General features: G+C 47.2%; 1 protein-coding gene across 1 annotated transcript in view; it reads left to right on the plus strand.

Annotated features, from left to right (window-relative positions):
- The first annotated feature begins 4,115 nt into the window (after nt 1-4,115).
- LOC142596529 (mitochondrial nicotinamide adenine dinucleotide transporter SLC25A51-like) overlaps nt 4,116-23,362 on the plus strand; it is a 40,277-nt gene continuing 21,030 nt past the window's right edge. Inside the window, exon 1 of the mRNA XM_075725681.1 lies at nt 4,116-4,196. Within this exon, the coding sequence (XP_075581796.1) occupies nt 4,116-4,196 (81 nt within the window). The remainder of the gene's footprint in view (nt 4,197-23,362) is intronic.

The raw sequence follows: 23,362 nt of genomic DNA on the forward strand, positions 1-23,362 counted from the left end.
GTAGAGAGCTCAGCCTTAGCCTGATTGTCTCAGGTTTCCTCCTGCTTTATAGCCAATATCATTATCAGTTTGATAGGTGGAAGTGATCTGTTACTTACAGGAGGTCTTGTACATACTTTGGTAAGCCTCTCTTTTCATCCCACAAACTACAAATCCCAGTCACTAGGCCTGCAGTTCAAGCCATTTACACCTCCTTACACATTAGCAAAGGATCGGTTCCCCCCTCACGTAAGAGTTATATACATGTAATCTCGGAAGTACTCACAACCCGACCAGATCCTGCTGGCTATGAAACTGTTAAGGGATGTTAGGAGTGGGGCAGCCTCCTCCAGCAGCCATGGCCAGAACTCGCCTGCCTGGCTGCTGGATCCCAGCCCAGGGAATCCAGGGTCTCTGCCCAGGCTGAGGGACTCAGCTGTTGCTTTCCCGGTTGCAGGCTCAACCAGCAGTGAAGCTGAGCACGTATCTGAGACGCACACACGCACACAGAGGACATATAAAGGACATTGACATGGCTGGTCACACACACTGCCACAGACAAGGCACTGTTTTCAACAACACCCACATATTAGGATTCATGTAACACATAAACATAGAGAGCCAAGTCCGCTTCCTCTTCTTCAGCTGGTAGGGATATAAATTCACTAGTGAAAGCACACACGTGCACACAGACTACTCTAGATTTACAAGTACACACACATTCGCAGATCCGCCAAGTACCAGTATGGACACTTCTGTCCTCTTGCTACCCCTGCCCATATCCTAGGCCCTCTTTTCTGCAAAATCACAGGGGGAGGAGGAGCATTAATGGGGACAGAAGGGGATTTCAGGGGAGAGGTTTGAACAAGTTCCCCTTTTGGACAGGAACCCTGAGATCAGTTCCCTTTCAGAGGGGGAAGTTTCCATTGCCATACATCATTATTCCAAACATACCAATAATGCATTTGCCCTGGGAACTGTTCATCCAATTCGAGTCACAAAAAATGCAGCCTATCATAATCAAAACTGCCCACCTCAGGCCACCGTTGATTTGCGATTCCAAGGGTGGTCAATGCGGGCCAGGTATCCTGATGCAGTTCCAGTGCCCTTTTCTTAGATAACCCCTGGGCTCCATCTGTTTTTGACCAATTGGTTAGCAATTCACCCAAAGGTGTCCCTTTCACTATACTGTGTCCGGTCCCCATTATTATTAACTCTCACCTCCTCACTGCAAAAAAATTATTCGTCCAACCGCTACCCCCTGCGCTCAAGTTCCCCAGGTGAACTCACCTTTTGCTATCAGTGGGTCGTTGAATCGCAGGGGATCGTAGCGGCTGGTGGATTCAAGCGAGTCGGCAAAGTCCCTTCTGGGGTGCCAAAACTGTTGCGGGATTCTTTATTGCCGACCAAGGAAAGAGATGCAGACACCCTTAAGTATAGAATTCCAAAGGGAAATTCTTTACTGCAATGCACATGTGGTGCCCCAGCCTAGTTCCGAGGGACCCTAATCATAAGTAACACACAGGTTATATAGAATATACAGGTGGGCTATTGCCCAATTACAGTCCTAAGCTTATCTATAGTCAGCCGATCCTTTGCATGGCTGTGTGATCAGAGACAGTGGTCTGGGCTGGTTTTCATCCTTTGTCCGCTACATGCTCAGAACCGGTTTCCACGGGTTTGTTATCAGGCAAGGTTGTCGCAACTAGCTGAGCTTTTGTGCTTCAGTGTCTTCCCTCCTTGAGTTCTTGGAAAGCTCACCAAAACGAGGGTAAGGTTCATCCTATTAAGTGACCTAAGTTTGCACTTTTCTTCACAGTGGGCCCATTGCTCAGTGGGGCAGGGGACCTAGTGATCAAGGACATCATAGAAGTCTAGTTACTCAATAGGTTTTTTGCTTCAGTTTTTACTGGTAAGGTCTGCTCTCAGGTCCCTGAACCAGCTAGCACAGTACAGGAAGAAAGAGTTAGGGAGCACTTAAGCCAATTGGACATATACGAGTCCATGGGACCAAATGGGACGCATCCAAGCGTGCTGAAGGGGCTGGCCGATGTCATTGGGAGGCCGCTGTCTATCATCTTTGAAAGGTTATGGCAATTGGGGGAGGTTCCTGATGGTTGGAACAGGGCAAACACGACTCCTATTCCTAAGAAGGACAAGAAGGAGGATCCAGGGAACTACAGGCTGGTCAGCCTTACCCTCTTTTCCCAGGAAGATTATGGAGCAAATCCTCTTGGAAGCCATTTCTAAAGAGATGAAAGACAAGAAGGTGATTGGGAGCAGCCAACATGGCTTTAGCAAGGGCAAATCATGCCTGACCAATCTCATTGCTTTCTGTAATGAGGTGACTGGCGCTGTGGAAGAGCAGAAGGCAGTGGATGTTGTATACCTTGACTTTAGCCAGGGCCTTTGACACAGTCTCCTATAGTCTTTTTATCTCCAAATTGTTGGGATATGGGCTTGATAAGCAGATGATAAGGTGGATGGAAAATTAGCTGGACTGCTGAGCTCAAAGAGTTGTGATCAGTGGTACAAAGCCCAGCTGGGGTCCCTCAGGGATCAGTACTGGGGCCAATACTGGTATTTAATGTCTTCATTAATGATCTGGATGATGGGATGGAGTGCACTCTCAGCAAGTTTGTGGATGACACCAAATTGGGGGGGGAGTGGTCAGTATGCTGGAGGTCAGGGCTGCTGTTCAGAGGGACCTGGACAGGCTGGAGAAATGGGATGACCGGAACCCCATGAAGCTCAACACGAGCAGATCCAAAGTCCTGCATCTGGAATGAAATACCCCTATGCAACAATACAAGCCAGAGGCCAACTGTCTGGGAAGCAGCTCCACAGAAAAGGATCTGGGGGTCCTTGCAGCAAAGACGACCAACTGCATCTTGAGCTGTATTAGCAAAAGTGCAGCCAGCAGGTCCAGGGAAGTGATCCTTCCCCTTTATTCAGCACTTGTGAGACTGCAGCTGCAGTACTGTGTCCAGTTTGGGGCTCCCCAGTACAAGAAGGATAGTGACACACTGGAACAAGTCTAGCGGAGGGCCACCAAGCTGGTCAGGGGCTGGAGAACGTGACATCCAAGGAGAGGCTGAGAGAACTGGGCCTGTTCAGCCTGGAGAAGAGATGGACAGGGAGATTACTTGCCAATTACCATCACGGGCAAAACAGACTTGACTTGGGGAAATTAATTTAATTTACTGTCAATTAATTGTAACAGAGCAGGATAATGAGAAATAAGAACAAATCTAAAAACACCTTCCCCCCCCCCCCCCCCCCCCCCTTCTTTCCAGGCTCAGCTTCGCTCCCGAGTCTGCTACCCCCAAGCGGCACAGGGTGATAGGGGAATGGCGGTTGTGGTCAGTTCATAACGTTTCGTCTCTGCCGATCCTTCCTCCTCACGCTCTTCCCCTGCTCCAGTGTGGGGTCCCTCCCACGGGAGACAGTCCTCCATGAACTTCTCCAATGTGGGTCCTTCCCACGGGCTGCAGTTCTTCACGAACTGCTCCAGCATGGGTCCTTTCCACAGGGTGCAGTCCTTCAGGAGCAGACTGCTCCAGCATGGATCCCCTGCAGGGGTCACAGGTCCTGCCAGAAAACCTGCTCCCGCGTGGGCTCTCCATGGGCTGCAGCTTCCTTCAGGGCACATCCACCTGCTCCAGCGTGGGGTCCTGCATGGGCTGCAGGGTGGATATCTGCTCCACCGTGGACCTCCACGGGCTGAAGGGGGACAACCTGCGTCACCATGGTCTTCACCACGGGCTGCAGGGGAATCTCTGCTCCCGTGCCTGGAGCACCTCCTCCCCCTCCTTCTTCCCTGACCTTGGTGTCTGCAGGGTTGTTTCTCTCACATATTCTCACTCCTCTCTCTCCCAGCTGCTGTTGCGCAGCGTATTTTACCCTGATATGTATCCTTCTGCAAGCACAGCTCACCAAACACAAGGAGTATCATGACACCCACAAAGCCCTTCTGGAGCGAGGCCATACCCAGGCAGCTCTGTGATTAGCTGAGGAAAGGGGAGACGGGGCGGGGCTTACTCCTCCCAGCTGCTCTTTCTCTTGGTCACGTGTAGTTGACGCGAGTTGGGTTTCTGTGCTGCACTTCCTACGTCATCGAGAATGTGAGGTGGTGGATGCAGCGTCCGGTTTGGTCGGCGGCAGTGGCAACTTTTATCTCCAAATTGCATTTTCAGGTGGCATGGAAGACGCAACAGGTGAGCCACTGGGGAGAGGGTATGCTGCTGCTCGCATCTCTTTCCACTGCGGCGGGGCCACCCTTTCTCGTCCCTCATTCCTGTCTCATAAGGATTCCCGCCAGTGGTGAAGGTCGCGCCGGGCTGGACCGCTGCTGCCTCTGGAGCATGAGCGTCCTAGACTGTCACGGCAGCGCGGAGGGGGGCGGGGAGCACCCGGAAGCGGCGGGGGGGTGGGGGTGGGGGTGGTGTACGGTAGCCGGCCTGCATCAATTCGTCCCCGCGCTCCAGACTGGGTGTGGCGTCTTGGGACACGCTCCTCAGCGGGAACCGCAGGAGAGACATTCCGCCATGCTGCGGAGTTGGCGACGACTGGACAGGAGTAGGGAGAATAACAACAGCACGCGGCAGTCTTCTGCAAGCTGCCTGGAATACTAGCTGCTGATCCCTTGGTCACTTTCTCTCATCCACGCAGGCAGTGAGCTCTGCAGTACCTGCTGCCGAGGAGCTGGTGGCAGTCTACACAGCAGAGCTTGAAAGCCTGATCCTGCTCAGGACACAAACACAATCAGGTTGCTTCTCTAAATCCCTGCATTGTTCCTGATGCGGGCACCAGGAAAAGGCTAAACAAGAGAATGCAATGGCTGCCTTCCAAACTCAACACTGTGTTTAGGTGTCTTTTCTTTTGGCAGTTCCACTTCTTTACAGAGAATATCTTCTCAGGCTAGAAGAAAAAAAAAAAAAAAAAAAAAAGAACCATTCAGGTTGGAAGGGACTTCTGGAGGTCTCTAGTCCAACCTCCTGTTTAAAGCAGGGTCAACACTGAATTCAGACCAGCTTGCTCAGGGTTTTCTCTAGTCAGGGCTTGAAAACCTCCAGGACTGAAGACTGCACAACTTCTCAGGGCCCCTGTTCCACTGCTTGACTGTCCTCATGGTGAAAAACAGTTTCCTTATAGCCAGCGTGAACCTTGCTTGTTTCAATTTGTGCCCATTGTGTCATCTTCCCACTATGCAACACTGTGAAGAGCCTGGCTCTGTCTTCTTGATAGCCTCCTCATAGGTACCGGGGGGCTGCTATTAGGTGCCCCTGCAGCCTTCCTTCCTCCAGGCTGAACAAGCACAGTTCCCTCAGCCTCTCCTCATAGTGCAAATACTCCAGCCCCCTGACATCTTGGTGGCCCTCTGCTGAATTTGATCCACTTGATCAATTACTTTCTTGTATTGAGGTGCCCAAAATTTGACACAGCATTCTAGATGTGATCTAATGAGCACCAAGTAAAGGAGGATAATCACTTCCCTCAATCTACTAGCTGTGCTCCTGGTGATATAGCCCAGGATACTGCTAACCACCTTTGCTGCCAGGGCACAGTTCTGGCTCATATTCAGTTTGCTGTTTTCCAAGATCCTCGGGTCCTTTTCAGCAGAGCTGCTCCCCAGCCAGTCCCCAGATGGTATTGATGCCAGGGGTTCTTCTTCCCTAGGTGCAGGACTTGGCATTTGTCCTTGTTGAATTAAATTAAGTTCCTGTCAGCCCATTCCTCCAACCTGTCTAGGTCTCTCTGAATGGCAGCCCTGCCCTTGAGTGTATTTACTTCATCCTCCCAACTCCTGCAAACTTGACAAGAGCGAGATGCATCACCTCCTCCAGGTGTTTGATAAAGATTTTAAACAGGACAGGTCCCAGGATAGACCCCTGCAGTACCCCACTTGTCACAGGCATCCCAGTAGAGTACAGCCCATTAACCACCACTCTCTGAGCTCAGTCACCCAACTAGTTTTTAAACCCATCTAGTTGTCCACCCATCCAGACTATAATATCCCAACTTGGATACAAGAATATTGTGGGATACAGTATTGAAAGCACTGCTAAAGTCGAGGTAAATGACATCCAGTGCTCTCCCTTCATCCACGAATCCTGCCATTTTATCACAGAAGGCAATTAGGTTGGTCAGGCATGATAACCCCTTGGTAAATGCATGCTGACTGTTCCCAATCACCTTCTCCTTCATGCACCCAAAAACATCTTCCAAGAGGACTTTCTCTATGATTTTCCCAGGAACTTAAGTTCCCTGGGTTGAATTTTTGGCACTTTTTTTTAAGATGAATGCAACATTTGTCCTTCTCTAGTCATCAGGGAATTCCCCTGATCTTCATGACTTTTCAAAGCTGATAAGAGAACGGCCTCACTATGAAACCAGCCAGTTCTCTCAGCACTCTTGGATGCAGCCCATCTGGTCCCATGGGTTTGTACAGATTAAGTTCTCTGAAATAATCCCTGATTCAATCCTCATCCACTGTTGGTAGTTTTCCTTGAACCCTGTCTCTAAGCACAGAGGCCTGGGAGACTTTGTCGGTGCAGATTGAGGCCAAGAAGACATTGAGTACCTCAGCCTCATCTATGTCCACTGTCACTAGATCACCCATCCCATTCAGCAATAGGCCCACCTTCTCCTTGTTCAGTCTTTTACTATTAAAGTGGTAGTAGAAGCTCTTGTTGCCCTTGATCTGTGATCTGTAGAGTTCCTCAAGTTGCTTAAAGAAGGCTTTGTCTGCTTCCTCACCCTGTCTGTAACAAACTCCTGCCACAATATCACACTTATTGGCCTCTGCTTTGATCTTGTTCAGTTCCTGTTAGTTGTAAGGGTAATCTTCGGAAATTGAGACCAATGTAAGCAAAGATATAGCTGTATCTGGGATGGAATCACTTCTTGGAAAATAAAAACAAACTGCGTAACCAAATTAATTTCCTTTATGATATTTAACTTCTGATTAAATCATATAATGAAGGTGGCAGTCAAATATCATAAACATGTCAGCTCATAGTAACTATTAGTTGTATGGGGAGCTATCTGTGGAGAAACAGGTTAAAGGATGCTACATAATATTGCTATTTGTTTTCCCCCAGATGGATATGCAGAGTTACTGGGGGGGGGGGGAGTTCACTTCAAATTTTAGTATCTTTTGTTAAGTAGTTCAAATAGGTTTTTTGTTTTTTTTTTTTTTATTTTTATTTCAGTTGTACCATATTTTAGTTCAAAGTCAGCAGTAACTAAGCAACCATTTTGGCACTAGCAAGCCACTCATCCACTTCTGCTTTTACTTGGCCCAACTTTTTGTTTTAACACCAAAATAATTATAATGATTCTTCAGTGTGTTGACTGCTTGTGCAAAATGCTACAGTGCAACTAATAGGTCTTACTTGACAGGCCTTCACCAGTATCTGTAAGAAGTATTAAGGGTTCCTCTATTATAATGAGCTACCAAGATTGAAGAATTTCTTACATGCATAGCTACATCTTGAAAAGTGTCAGACTTAGAGGTTAATGCAGATAGTTAGGAACCATCTGTAGTCAAGTTTTGAAAAATATTGAATTGTTCCTGTTTTAAGTTGGTTGATATTGATTAAGAATTACCAACTCAAGAGCCAGCAGGCAGTAATTAGACACTATCCTAGTGATAAGTTATCAAACCTGAAAAATAAACAAACCCCATAAAACCTTCTACTTTAACTGTCATGCTTGTGCTTGGCATTAGGATGGGGATAAAAACTAAAATAGACAGGGCCAGTGTTTCCTATATTTGGTGGTACAGAAGTACCAGTTTGCAGTACTATTCTGGTTAACTAATTGAATAACCTGTGACCTGAAAGCCATCGGGCTTTTTTAAGTGGTACACACTCTACAGTACTCAGTAGTTCAGTCAAGATGGGAAACATCCTGATCTCTTGTTAGGGAATTACTGAATCTGGCAGCACCATAGAGGCAAGTCTGCCACAGCTCCATATCCCCAGATCCAACCAGTAGCAAGGCTGAGAATGTCAGAGGTCCTGCCAGAAAAACTGCTCCAGCATGGGCTCCTCTCCACAGGCTGCAGTTCTTGCTAGGAGTCTGCTCCTGCATTGGCTATCCTTGGGCTGCTGTGTTTGATGCACCCCAGGATGTGGTTTGCCCTCTTGGCTGCCAGGGCATGCTGCTGACTCCTGTTGAGCCTACTGTCAACCAGCACCCCCAGATCCCTTTCTGCAGGGCTGCTCTCCAGCTACTCTTCTCCCAATCTATACTTGTGTCCAGCATTACTCCATCCTAGGTGCAGAACCTGGCACTTGGACTTGTTAAATTTCATGCCACTGATGATTTCCCGATGCTCCAGTCTGTCTAGATCCCTCTGCAAGGCCTCTCATCCCTCAAGAGAGTCAGCAGCACCTCCCAGTTTAGTACCATCAGCAAACTTGCTAAGGGTACATTCAACTCCTGCATCCAGATCATTGATAAAAATATTGAACAGAACTGGCCCTAGAATTGAGCCCTGAGGAACACTGCTGGTGACATCTGGAATGATGGGCATGACTTACCCAAATGTACCAAACAAAGTACAAAATGCTATGTGCACTTTTTATTTGACAAACTGGCTTCCACCAATTTGCATGAACATTCCTCCCCTGGCTAGGAATATCAGAATTAGAAAGGGCTATTATAAATATATCTGCTGTAATAGAAGAGATTTCGGCCTTATTCAGCCTTACATTTAGAGGTAAAACAAGCATTTTAGGTAGCCCTACAAAACAGAAGTGTATTTGATTATGTGCTTATCGCTCAAGGAAGATATATGTGTATTAGTTAACACCACTTGCTGTGCATATGCAGAGCAACATCAGAGAAGAGAAATGGACACACATAAAATGTGAGGTAAACTTCAGATACCGCATGCAATACCTGGAGGAAAAAAACCCAACCTTTTTGACTGGTGGGGATGGCTCCCAGATATGGAAGGATGGTTAGGAAAAACTGCTTAAGACAGCATTGGATGAGGCATAACTCAAGCAGAGGCCAGAACAATGACGCTGAATATATTAGAAGATAAGGAAGAAGAAAAGGGAGGAGTGCTTGGACTCGTGACTATTAACAATTATAAAAATCTAGAGGCAAGAACGGATGATAGGACAGCATGGCCCACACAGTGATCAATCCTGGGCTCCCAGGAGTCATCAGCAGGGCATCTGTGGCCCTTCTACCATACTCTAGGTCTTTAAGAGAAGGATGGTGTGAGACTAAAAGTCTCAAAAAGTCTCATAGACCTTTGCAGGCCTCACTAGTTAAAAAACAAAAAAGCATTTGCAGCTAATGGTCTTGTCAGTCAGCACAGTTTCACTTAAAAAAAGAGTGTATTATTTGTAAGAGGATGTGCTGTTGTGGTGGGTTGACCTTGGCTGGCTGCCAGGTGCCCACCAAGCCACCTTATCACTCCCCCTCCATCAACAGGACAGGGAGATAAAATATGACAAAAAGCTCACAGGTCAAGATAATGACAGGGAGACCACTTACCAATTACCATTACAGGCAAAACAGACTCAACTTGGGGAAATTAATTTTAATTTATTGCTAATTAAAAAGAGTAGGATAAGGAGAAAGAAGAACAAATCTTAAAACACCTTCCTCCCACCCCTCCCTTCTTCCCAGGCTCAGCTTCATTCCCAAGTTCTCTACCTCCTCCCCATGAGTGGCACAGGGGGATAGGAAATGGGGTTTTTGACAGTTCATAAAGCTTTTTCTCTGTCACTCCTCCCTCCTCACGCTCTTCCCCTGCTCCAGAGTGGGGTCCTGTCACGACCCAAACTGGACTGTCCAGAGAGGATCATGGAGGTTCTGTGATTCCCTTGGGCTAAATTAAGGTGAAATGACACCAAACGACCAATTAAACACTTTATTGACAGTAAACACCAACCTGAACTTGGAAAGCACCACGATATGCAGGGGATAAGGAGGACCCTCCCGTTGAGTCACAAGGTTCGGAATAGACCCCCTTGCTTTCTAAACTCCTTTCCAGAGAGGAGTCTAGGTGTGGCTAGGTCCAATCTTAGTCTCAGACTTGGTCAATGGTTTCATGTGAATAAGGAGGCAACCCGAACCAGGAAAGCACCACGATAGGCAACGTGGGTTCTAAATCAAATACTTATAAAAGGAAAGGAAAAGGAAGAAAGAGGAGAGAGAGAGCTATCACCACCCTTGGATCCCACGATATCGATGATAAACGCGGCAGTCCTCCGGCGGTGGACATGCTGCTCTCGGAGCACAGGGCCTCCGGCTGTGCCGACAGCGGGTGGGGGAAGGCTGATCTGGAGCGGAGGCGGGGGAAGGCAGCAGCACGGGATCCTCTGGTGGTGGGGGTGCGCCACGTGGCTCTTCAAAGTTGTGTCTTTTTATAGGCCAGTCTCTGCCTCTAGTCTCGCCCCCCTTGAGGCTTGTTCCAGAATGTTCTCCCTCTTCTGCGCAGGCGCCACTGGGGGGGGGTGGTCGCGAGGGGTCTTCCGGGGGTCTTTCGGGTGGTCGTGAGCCCCTTCCTCAAATGAACTCTGCATGACCTTCGGCCGTCAGAGGGCGGAACTGCGAGTCCTCCGACATGCCTCCCAGCTCCGTGCCAACTCCGCACCAATCGGCTTCTCACCTGTGGTGCTATGCAGACCCCAATTTATCGGTATGGAGACCTTAACTTGTCTCTTTGCAGACCTTAACTTGCCTCACCACAATGTTTGAGGCATTAACTCTTTCAGTCCCTGACAGGTCCCTCCCACGGGAGACAATCCTCCATGAACTTCTCCAGTGTGGGTCCTTCCCACAGGCTACAGTTCTTCATGAACTGCTCCAGCATGGGTCCTTTCCACAGGATGCAGTCCTTCAGGAGCAGACTGCTCCAGCGTGGGTCCCCCCAGACGTGGGTCACAGGTCCTGCCAGAAAACCTGCTCCGGCATGGGCTCCTTTCCACAGGCCGCAGTTCCTGCTAGGAGCCTGCTCCTGCATTGGCTATCCACGGGCTGCAGCTTCCTTCAGGGCACATCCACCTGCTCCACCGTGGACCTCCATGGGCTGCAGGGGGACAATCTGCAGTCTTCACCATGGGCTGCAGGGGAATCTCTGCTCCAGCGCCTGGAGCACCTCCTCCCCCTCTTTCTTCCCTGACCTTGGTGTCTGTATAGTTGTTTCTCTCACAATATTCTCACTCCTCTCTCCCAGCTGCTGTTACGCAGCAGTTTTTTTACCCTTCTTAAATATGTTATCACAGAGGTGCTACCAGCGTTGCTGATTGGCTCAGCTTTCACCAGCTGCGGGTCCATCTTGGACCCGCCTGGAACTGGCTCTGTCCAACATAGGGGCAGCTTCTGGTATCTTCTCACAGAATCCACCCCTGCAATCCCCCTCCACTACCAAAACCTTGCCATGTAAACCTGGTAAAAATGTCTTGAGCCTCCTTATCTAACAGTGCCTGAAAACAGGCTGTTAACACATGAAGAAGGGAGCAAAGGGAATAACCCAAGTGAGGCAAAACAAATGTTTTTGGAAATGGAAATAGATAAGAAGCATAAGGAGGAATTTGAAAGGCTTGCAATGATGAATGTGTGTGAGTACAAACCACTCACAAAAGGAGGGAATGAAGTGGAAATTCAAATTGTAACTGTGCAGCGATGGAAATTTATGACCAAGGAATGATCTGACATGGAGGGCAAGAAGGCCTAACTGCAGAAGGGGTTAAACTGGTTGGAAGCAGGAATGCCAGAGACTGAAGGACTCCCTGTAAGGGACTGAAGTTTGCTGAAGAGATAACAAATGGTAATTCAAAATCGATTTGCTTTAGATTATGTGTTAGCTGCACAAGGAGGAGTTTGAGCTTTAGTTAATGCTAGCTGTTGTTTTTATGTTTACCAAGATCAAAGGATTGAAACAGATGTGGAAGAGATAAAGACTCATATGAAAATATTGCATGATATTGGAAAAGAAGCACCCCTCAATATGTCTGGGTGGGTAACCTCATAGTTTCCCAACCTTTCCCTCTGGGTCCAAAAGCTTTTAACTATATTGGTTGTAATTTTACTTGCTTTTGCTGTAATTTATGTCCTTCTGCATTGCTGTCTTCCTCTGTGTTCTAGATTGTCTTCAAAGATCACCTACTGAGTGACTTAATCAAATCTGACCCTGACGGTCAAAAGAAAAGGGGGGACTGTGAAGAAAATACAAATTTAAGACACTTAATAGGATGAACTTTACCCTCGTTTCGGTGAGCTTTCCATTAACTCAAGGAGGGGAAACACTGAAGCACGAAAGCTCAGCTAGTTACAACAACCTTGCCTGATAACAAACCCATGGAAACCAGTTCTGAGCATGTAGCAGACAAAGGATGAAAACCAGCCCAGACCACTGTCTCTGATCACACAGCCACGCGAAGGAAACCCTACTGTGCATGCAAACATTAAGGACTGATTGGCTGACTGTAGATAAGCTTAAGACTGTAATTGGGCAATAGCCCACCTGTATATTCTATATAACCTGTGTGTTACTAATGATTAGGGTCCCTCAGAACTAGGCTGGGGCACCGCATGCACACTGCAGTAAAGAATTTCTCTTTGGAATTCTGTATTTCAAGTGTTGGCAATAAAGAATCCCATAACACTGTACTCTCCTTAGCCTTCCTTTTGCTGCCAGTGTGCTTATAGTAGCTCTTCTTGGTGCCCTTCACATCCCTCACTAGTTCCAACTCCAGCTGAACTTTGGCTTTCCTGACTCCATTCCTACGTGTGCAGGCAATATCTTTGTATTCCTCTCAAGTAGCCTGTCCCTGCTTCCACCTTCTATGTTTGAGCTCTGTCAGGAGCTCCATGTTCATCTGTTCTGCCACACTTGCTCAGCTTTCTGCACATTGGAACAGACAATTCTTGTGCTCTGAGGAGGCTGTCCTTGAAGATCACCCAGCTCTCCTTGGCTCTTCTGCCCTCCAGGGCAGTTTCTTCCAAGCAGGTCCCCAAACGGGTTAAAATCTGCTCTTCTCAAGTCCAGGGTTGTAATTCTACTGTTTGTCTTGCTCACTCCTCTCAGGGTTTTAAACACTACAGTCTCATGGTCACTGCAGCCAAGGCTGCCCTTGACCTTCACATCATCCAACAGTTCTTCCCTGTTTGCAACTAGCAGGTCCAACGTTGCTGATTGGCTCAGCTTTGGCCATCAGCAGGTCCATCTTGGATTCAGAAAATCATACTTTATTTCTAACTATATAGCAGGGATGCTTGCTCACCAGTAGTAAATGGTGATATAGGTTAATAATTTAAACATTTACTAAGCACACCCTCTATTAATGGTTCTTTCAAGTTTATAATCAAAATATTAAGAGAAAAAATGCTGATCCTCCTATTCTTGAGAATAAATCATTCTGACATTTGAAAAAAATGTGTCCTAAAACTCTTTCAGGAGATATCAAAGAGAACTGTAAAACTAAAAGACATAACAACAAATATGTGGAACGAATCCTCCAGTAATTTCAGTGTTAGTGACTTCCCAAGGCAGAGGTAGTGTCTGAGTAGCTAATAGTCCTCAGTAGATTTTTCTTCCATGAATATATGTAATTGCATTTGAACCCAAAGGAACTTGGCTGTGGTAAGGAGTTTCATGGTTTAACTACTCATTGTGAAGAAGTACTTCCTTTTGTTCTGAACCTGCTAGTTTCATTCCATAGCCCTAGTCTTAGGGGAGAGAGAACAGTTTTCTTCTCCATTCAGGATTTTATAGTTTTTCTTCATATCTTGCCCTTAACATTTCCCTGACTCTGAAAACTTCTATAGTTATAAAATATTTGTAGCCAAGCAATTTGTGTATATTGTTTTTACTTTTAGTGATTTGTGCAGTTACAGTACTAGGCTGTTCTCTTTCCAAAAGACAATTGAACTGAATGTCTGCTGTTTATACCAGTGATGGTTAATTTTTGACCCACTGAGTATATCTGACTCTCCAGAAGAATTAATCTAGCATTTCCTGATCCCCAAGATCTACACTGGAAAATGGTTTGAGACCTTATAAAGACTGCAGAGACTGGCTACCTAAACAACTTGTCACACAACTGGAAGCATATGTTGTGTGGCCAAAATGGGTGTCCCTCATGACTAGGCATGCACCACCACATAGCTGAAATGCATGCCTTCTAGTCATTTGGTAGGGGAATGATTGGGATATTGTCATGGGCAAGACAGTGTTGACTCAGAGAATTTATCTTAAAAAATATGTTAATTGGCAATAAATTAAATTTAATTATTAATTCAGGTATTGAGAAACAAAGATTACAAACAATTAAACAAACACTTAGGGAAGACACCTTTCTTCCGCCTCCCCTAGGCTCAACTTCAGTCCAGGCACCTCTCTTCCCCGCTCCCTGGTCTCCACTGCCCTTATTTTTGCCATGTATTACACTCAGTCCCTTCAGTGAGGCAACAGGCGGTGCAGGATGTTTGGAACAGTGCATAGTGTTTTTTCTTCCGCTGCTTCTGGCTTTTTTATTCATTTCCTCTGCTCTGGCATGGGCTGCAGCCCCTTTTGGGGGTATACCTGCTTTGGTGTGGCTTAGCCACGGGCTGTAGTCCCCTCAGAGGCGTACCACCTCCTTTGGCATGGAACACCTCCTTCTGAGAGTGTCTCCAGCTGTGTCCCCAACAATGTCCCCTTCCTTGTGTCTCTTTCTGTTTTTCCTCACGCGTCCTCACGTCTCCTCCTGTGTCTCCTGCCCCTAGCTGCTACCACCCTTTGTTAAATATGTTTGTGCAGAGGTGTCATGTGTTCCCCTGGTTGAGTACTGCATGCAGTTCTGGGCCCCACAATTTAAGAAGGATGTTAAGATCTTTGAATGTGTCCAGAGGAGGGCAACAAAGCTGGTGAAAGGGCTGGAAGGCATGTCTTATGAGGAGCAGCTAAGGACTCTGCGTTTGTCTAGTTTGGAGAGAAGGAGGCTGAGGAGCGACCTCATTGCTCTCTACAGCTTCCTGAGGAGGGGAAATGGAGAGGGAGGTGCTGATCTCTTCTCCCTGGTATCCTGTGATAGGATGCATGGGAATGTTTCAAAGCTGTGTCAGGGGAAGTTCAGACTTGACATTAGGAAGCATTTCTTTACTGAGAGGGTGGTCAAACACTGGAACAGGCTTCCTAGAGAGGTGGTCGATGCCCCATGCCTCTCTGTTTAAGAGGCATTTGGACAATGCCCTTAATAATATGCTTTAAATTTTGGTCAGCCCTGAAGTGGTCAGGCAGTTGGACTAGATGATCGTTGTAGGTCCCTTCTAATTGAACTATTCTCTTCTCTTCTCTAGCATCATACAAGTTACTTATGAAGAAAACTAACTCCATCCCAGCCAAAACCAGTACATTCTCCACCCCTTATTCCATACTGTTTACGTCATACTCAGGTCCTACACTATCCAATACATCATCATTAACCACCCCCTCTTCCCATCCTTTGATATATACACTGATATCATTCCCTTAGTCTATGGGCCAGCCCTGTAAAATGTTCATAAAATGCCAATAAAATGTCCATTGAATTAATTTAGTCCATGCCTTTGGGCTCCATCTGTTATGGGGTCACTCAGGAAAGGAGAGATGGTGTGTTTTTTTTGATTGTTGCACACTGAAGCCACCTCAAGTTGCACCACCACTGCACTTGCCTGGTTCCTCATGAGATTCAGTCTTCATTGGTTCGGGTCAGTCCTGTTATAATACATTTGACATATGGCAACCACAATAGTGGTGACATACAGCATCATATAACACTGCCATCATAGATTAATGGCATCATACGACTCAAATCATGGGTTATTTTCACCGAAAATCAAATTCCCTTGAGGTACACATAGGACTTCCCCATCCTTCCACATTACCCACCAAGTACACCCAGGTCCTTGAGCAAAAGTAATCCCATGAATGAGTTTGCCTTTCCCAAGGAAGGAGTAACCCAGACTTTCCCAACCAGTTGTGTACTACAGGAACCTTATCTCCTTCTACAGTACATAAAGTTTGGGCATACACAGGCAGTTTGGGCAGGGCCAGCTCGATTGGCAGATCCCCTGGTGTTGACTAACCAGGTGGCTTTTGCTAAATGTGTATCCCAATGTTTGAATGTCCCACCACCCATTGCTCTCAGGGTAGTCTTTAACAGTCCATTATATCGTTTGATCTTCCAAGAGGCTGGTGCATGATAGGGGATGTGATATACCCACTCAATGCCATGCTCCTTGGCCCAGGTGTCTATGAGGCTGTTTCGGAAATGAGTCCCATTGTCTGATTCAATTCTTTCAGGGGTGCTGTGTCACCATAAAACTTGCTTTTCAAGGCCCAATATTGTATTCCGGGCAGTAGCATGGGTCACAGGGTATGTTTCTGACCATCCAGTAGTCGCTTCCACTATTGTAAGCATGTGGTTCTTGCCATGGTGGATTCATGGTAGTGTGATATAATCAATCTGCCAGGCCTCCCCATATTTATATTTCAGCCATCGTTCACTATACCAGAGAGCTTGTTTGATTATGGTGCATGTTTCACACTCATGAATAACCTGTGCAATACTGTCCATAGTTAAGTCCACCCCTCGATCACGAGCACATCTATATGTTGCATCTCTTCCTTGATGGCCTGAGGCATCATGGGCCCACAAAGCTATAAATAATTCACCCTTATGTTGCCAGTCCAAATCCACCTGAGCTACTTCAATCTTAGCAGCCTGATCCACCTGCTGGTTGTTTTGATGTTCTTCAGTGGCCTGACCCTTGGGTATGTGAGCATCTACGTGACATACTTTTACAACCAGGTTCTCTACCCGGGCAGCAATATCTTGCCACAATGGGGCAGCCCAGATGGGTTTGCCTCTGTGCTGCCAGTTGCTCTGCTTCCATTGCTGCAACCACCCCCACAGGGCATTTGCCACCATCCATGAATCAGTATAGAGATAAAGGACTGGCCACTTTTCTTGTTCAGCAATATCTAAAGCCAGCCATCAGTAAACAGGGCATATTGCTTCTCGTTTTCTGGTAATTTGTTATACAGTGGGGCCTCTTCAGCACAAGTCACCTCCTCTAGCGACACTAAAGTTTCAGCCCTCTGGCCAGTCCATGATCACTTCCAAGATTCCTGGGAGGTCAGGGTTTCCCATTTAAGCCCATTGTGTGATTAGTGCAACCCACTTACTCCACAGAGCATCAGTTGCATGATGTGTAGAGGGGACCCTCCCTTTGAACATCCAGCCCAGCACCGGCAGTCGGGGTGCCAGCAGGAGCTGTGCTTCAGTACCAACCACTTCCGAAGCAGCTCGAACGCCTTCATATGCTGCCAATATCTCCTTCTCAGTTGGAGTATAGCGGGCTTCGGATCCTCTGTATCCCCGACTCCAAAACCCTAGGGGTTGACCTCGAGTCTCCCCTGGTGCTTTTTGCCAGAGGCTCCAGGTGGGGACATGGTCTCTGGCTGCAGTGTAGAGCACATTTTTTACATCCTGCCCTGCCCAGACTGGCCCAAGGGCTACTGCATGAACTATCTCCCATTTAATTTGTTCAAAGGCTTGCTGCTGCTCAGGGCCCCATTCAAAGTCATTCTTCTTCCGGGTCATCTGATAAAGAGAGCTTATGATCAGACTGTAATTTGGAATATGCATTCTCCAAAATCCCACAACGCCTAAGAAAGCTTGTGTTTCCTTTTTGCTAGTTGGTGGGGACATAGCTGTTATTTTGTGGATCACATCCATTGGGATCTGACGACGTCCATCTTGCCATTTTATTCCTAAGAAGTGGATCTCCTGTGCAGGTCCCTTGACCTTACTTTGTTTTATGGCAAACCCAGCTTTCAGAAGAATATGAATTATTCTTCCCTGACACAATGCTGTCATCAATGTATTGCAGGTGTTCAGGGGCTTCACCCTGTTCCAGTGCTTTCTGGATCAGTCCTTGGCAAATGGTGGGGCTGTGTTTCCACCCCTGGGGCAGTCGATTCCAGGTGTATTGGACACCCCTCCAAGTGAAAGCAAACTGTGGCCTGCACTCTGCTGCCAAAGGACTTGAGAAAAAGGCATTGGCAATATCAGTTGTGGTATACCACTTGGCTGCCTTTGACTCCAGTTCGTATTGGAGTTCTAGCATGTCCGGTACAGCAGCACTCAGTGGCAGTGTAACTTAATTCAGGCCATGATAGTCCACTGTTAGTCTCCACTCCCGATTAGACTTTTGCACTGGCCATATGGGACTGTTAAAGGGTGAGCGAGTCTTGCTGATCACTCCTTGGCTCTCCAGTCATCAAATCAGCTTATGAATGTGAACCAGGGAGTCTCAGTTGATGTGATATTGCCACTGGTGTACTGTTGTAGTAGCAATCGGCACCTGTTGTTCTTTGACCCTCAGCAACCCAATAACAGAGGTTTCCTCTGAGAGACCAGGCAAGGTGGACAGGTGTTTAATTTCCTCCATCTCCACGGCAGCTATACCAAAAGCCCACCGGTACCCTTTTGGGTCCTTGAAATACCCTCTCCTAAGGTAATCTATGCCAAGGATGCACAGGGCCTCTGGGCCAGTCACAATGGGGTGCTTTTGCCAGTCATTCCCAGTTAGGCTTACCTCAGCCTCCAACACAGACAATTCTTGGGATCCTCCCATCACTCCAGAAATACAGATTGATTGTGCCCCTTTGTAATCTGATGGCATTAGGGTACACTGTGCACTGGTGTCCACTAGAACCTTATACTCCTGTGGGTCTGATGTGCCAGGCCATCGAATCCACACAGTCCAGTAAACCCGATTGTCCCTTTCCTCCACCTGGCCAGGTGCAGGGCCCCTCTGTTCCTGGTCGGAGTCTTCATTACTTGATTTTTGTAACCGCAAAACAGAAGTCCCTTCATCAGGGTCAAAAGTACAATCAGCCCTTCTACTCTGCTCAACAGACACTGGAGCAGTAATTTTCCTGCATGGATCCCTTTTGGCTGTTGTTTTTCCTTGCAGTTCCTGTACCCGAGCTTCTAATCTCCAGGTAGGTTCACCATCCCACTTCCTCATGTCCTCCCACTGGGCACGCAGGAAGAACCACAGGGTGGCATGTGGTGTGTGCCACCGGTACCCTTTCCCTTGAGCAGAAAAAGTGTGGCTTTTAATAGTTGAAATATTTGTTGGTATGGGCAAGGAAGAAGACATATTCTCTTTGAATTGCTGGAACTGTTGGAACAGTCTCTCCACAGCTGAGACGCAGGCCCGTAGGGAGGAAGACACATTCTCTTCAAATTGCCGGAGTTGGCTAGCCAATCCAGCCACAGTTGGTGCCTCTGTGTCTGTCCAGTTCATTATCACCAGGGTGCTGGTGTATGATGTCAGTGCAGTTTGTACAAACTTTTGCCACATGGACCACATGCACTGGATTTCATCCGCGTCTTTGGATGCCTGGTTATTGGTTGCTATAGATCATCTCCACCACGGCTAATTCCCTCAGATACTGGATACGTCCCTCAGTGGTGGTCCACTTGCCTCAGTAATTTACAAGATCTTCCTTGAAGGGATACCTTTCCTTCATGCTCGACAGGAGGCGCCTCCAGAGGCTGCGGACTGTTGCCCCTTTTCCAATCCCTTTGTCAATGGTCTTATCCCTAGCAAGAGATCCCAGCTGCCAGGCTTCCTTAACCTCTGTTTCCTGGCCCAAATATCCCAGCATCAGAGCAACCAGCTTGCTTGGTTGACGGCTGAAGTCTTTTTACATACCTCACAGCTCACTCAAGGATAGGGATCAGGTGGTTTCTGACTCATTTATGATTTCAGTCTCTTCTCCCTCCTGTTCTTGTGACTGCCCTGCTGCAGAACAGGCTGCCTCTTCTGATTCTTTCTCCCTTACTAAACAAGTTGACCTCCTCTTCCATTGTTTCTTCTTGACTATCGGGGCAACAGATATAGTTGAGGGCTGGGTCTCTGGTTTAGCCACAGTGTCTGTTTCTATGTCTTCAGATCCAGAGACCCTCTCTTCTCCTTGAGGGTGCTGAATAGTGCTTGGTAGGCATAGGCCAGGCCCCAGCACAGTGCGAGAAGTTCTGTCTCTTTGGCATAGCCAGGGCCAGGGCATCTTTTTTTTCAAACATTTTATCACTTCATCAGGATCTTGCACTTGTTCGGGAGTGAAGTTCCAGACCATCGGTGACAACTGTTCTAGGTATCTGCCCATATTCTCCCACATGCTTTGCCACCCATACCCACACTGCCTTGGGGCATATCCCTGGGTGATATTCCTAAATAGTTGGTTAACCTTAGAAAAAGCCCAAAAAATATTCTTGAGAAGTACTGATAGGAGTATTTTGGTTACCCAAAGATGTTCAAGATAATGAAGACTTATTCTAACAAGGGAGAAAATATCTACCCCACAGGAGAAGGGGAAGGTGCCATTCTGTGTTTCCTCCACCGAATGCCTCTTAGAGGAGAAAAGGGAAAAAGTGTAATTGTTAACTGTCTCCATGAGATGGTTCCTGAAGTACAGGGAAACCATCAGTGCAAGGCCCAAATACCAGATTAGGCTCAAGGCCAGTGCTTTTATCATAATTTTCCCAGGCAAAACACCACCAAGTGCTACACAGCACAGCAAACTGCAAAAGCTAAAACCAGCCTTTAACAAGCTCTCAAATTTGATGTACAGCAAAAAAAGGGAGCATTGCATGGATCAGATAAACCAATGTTGAGAACAGATAAGTCAATATCATGACCAGCAACTGTTAAACAGATATAATAATTATTATTATAAGTTCCCTCCAATATACTCCGGTCAAATCTGTCATTATCTCAAGCCTTTCAAGCCCCACGTTGGCCCCAAAATGGACTGTCATGGTTTAACCCCAGTAGGTAGCTAAACACCAAACAGCCACTTGCTCGCTCCCCTCCCCCCAGTGGTATGGGGAAGAGAATCAGAAGGGCAAGTGTGAAAACTCATGTGTTGAGATAAATACAGTTTAATAGGTAAAGCAAAAGCTGCGTGCACAATGGTCTGAAATGCAAGGTCTGTACTCTGCTTCTTGCCTTCCTCACTCCCCTCAGGATCTTGAGCTCCACTCAAGTCAAGGCTGCCACTGATTTCCACATGCTCAGTTAGTTCTCCCTTGTTCATGAGCAGCAGATCCAGCTGTGCATCCCCACACAGCTGTGCAAGCACCACACAGCCACTCCCTGACTTCCCCATCCCAGTGGGATGGGGGAGAGAATCAGAAAGGTAAAAGCATGAAAACTCGTGAGTTCATATAAGACAGCTTAATAAGAAAAAAAAAAAACAAACAAAGAAAAGAAAAACCAAGGAAAACAAGTGATGAAAAAAACCCAACAATTGCTCACCACCAGACAACTGATGTCGAGCTGGTCCCTGAGCAATGGCCACCCCAGCAAACTCCTCCCCTAGGTTTTATTGCTGAGCATGACGTCATATGGTATGGAATATCCCTTTGGTCAGTTGGGGTCCAATGTCCCAGCTGTGTCCCCTCCCAACTTCTTGTGCACCCCCAGCCTACTCACTGGCAGGGCAGTGTGAGAAGCAGAAAAGGCCTTGACTCTGTGTAAGCACTGCTCAGCAATAATGAAAAAATCCCTGTATTATCAACATTGTTTTCATTACAAATCCAAAACATAGCCCTATACTAGCTACTATGAAGAAAAATTAACTCTATCCCAGCCAAAACCAGTACAATCTTGTACTAGGGGAGCCCAGAACTGGACAGAGTACTCCAGGTACGGCCTCAACAGTGTTGAATAAAGGGGAGGGATCACCTCCCTCGACCTGCTGGCAACACTCATCCTCATGCAGCCCAGAATACCATTAGCCTTCTTTGCTGCAAGGGCACATTGCTGGCTCATGTTCAACTTGATGTCCACTAGGACCCCCAAGGTCTTCTCTGCAGAGGTACATTCCAGCTGGTCAGCCCTCAGCCTGTACTGGTGCCTGAGGTTGTTACTCCCTAGATGCTGGGTGTGACACTTCTTGTTGAACTGCATGAGGTTTCTGTCAGCCCGTTTCTCCAGCCTGTTGAGGTCCCTCTGGAGGGCAACACAATGGTGTATCAGCCACTCCTCCCAGTTTTGTGTCATCTGCAAACTTTCTGAGGGTACTCATTGCCCAATCACCCAGGTCATTAGAATCATAGAATCATTTAGGTTGGAAAAGACCTTTAAGATCATCCAGTCCAACCATTAACCTAACAGGGATCTTGTCAGGTCCTGCAGGGAGGAAAATAGAAAGGCAAAAGCCCAGCTAGAACTCAATCTGGCCAATGCTGTAAAAGATAATAAAAAATGCTTTTACAAGTACATTAGCAATAAAAGGAGAGCCAAGGAGGATCTCCATCCTTTGCTGGATGCAGGGGGGAACATTGTCACCGAGGACAAGGAAAAGGCTGAGGTACTTAACGCCTTCTTTGCCTCTGTGTTTAACAGCCAGACCGGTCATCCCCAGGGTACTCAGGCCCCTAAGCTAGAAGATAGGGATGGGGACAAGAATGGAGCCCTCATAGTCCAGGAGGAAGCAGTTAATGACCTGCTATGCCACCTGGATGCTCACAAGTCTATGGGGCCAGATGGGATCCACCCGAGAGTATTGAGGGAGCTGGCGGAGGAGCTTGCCAAGCCACTCTCCATCATCTATCAGCAGTCCTGGTTAACAGGGGAGGTCCCTGATGACTGGAGGCTTGCCAATGTGACGCCCATCTACAAGAAGGGCCGGAAGGAGGACCCGGGGAACTACAGGCCTGTCAGCCTGACCTCGGTGCCGGGGAAGATTATGGAGAGGTTCATCTTGAGTGAAATCAACAGGCAAGTGCAGGTCAACCAGGGGATCAGGCCCAGACAGCATGGGTTCATGAAAGGCAGGTCCTGCTTGACCAACCTGATCTCCTTCTATGACCTGGTGACCCACCTGGTAGATGATGGAAAGGCTGTGGATGTCATTTACCTGGACTTTAGCAAAACTTTTGATACCGTCTCCCACAATATTCTCCTTGGGAAGCTGGCAGCTCATGGCTTGTACGGGCGTAGTCTTCGCTGGGTAAAAAACTGGTTGGGTGGCCGAGCCCAGAGAGTTGTGGTGAATGGAGTTAAGATGTGGCACTTTGGGACATGGTTTAGTCTAGTCTACCCTTGATTGGCTTAGAGTAGACTTGGTAGTGTAGGTTAATGGTTGGACTGGATGATCTTAAAGGTCTTTTCCAACCTAAACGATTCTATGATTCTAACATTACCAAGTCCACCACTAAACCAATTAAGGGTAGAGTAATAATTTAATGTTTCCTGGCTTGGTGGATGGATTATTTTAATGAAAGTAAAAAACTAGGAATAATTAAGGTTGGAAAGGATCTCTAAGATCATCAGTCCAATCATCAACCCAACACCACCATGCCCA

The sequence above is a fragment of the Pelecanus crispus genome, chromosome W, assembly GCF_030463565.1.
Source record: "Pelecanus crispus isolate bPelCri1 chromosome W, bPelCri1.pri, whole genome shotgun sequence".
Classification (NCBI taxonomy): Eukaryota; Metazoa; Chordata; class Aves; order Pelecaniformes; family Pelecanidae; genus Pelecanus; species Pelecanus crispus.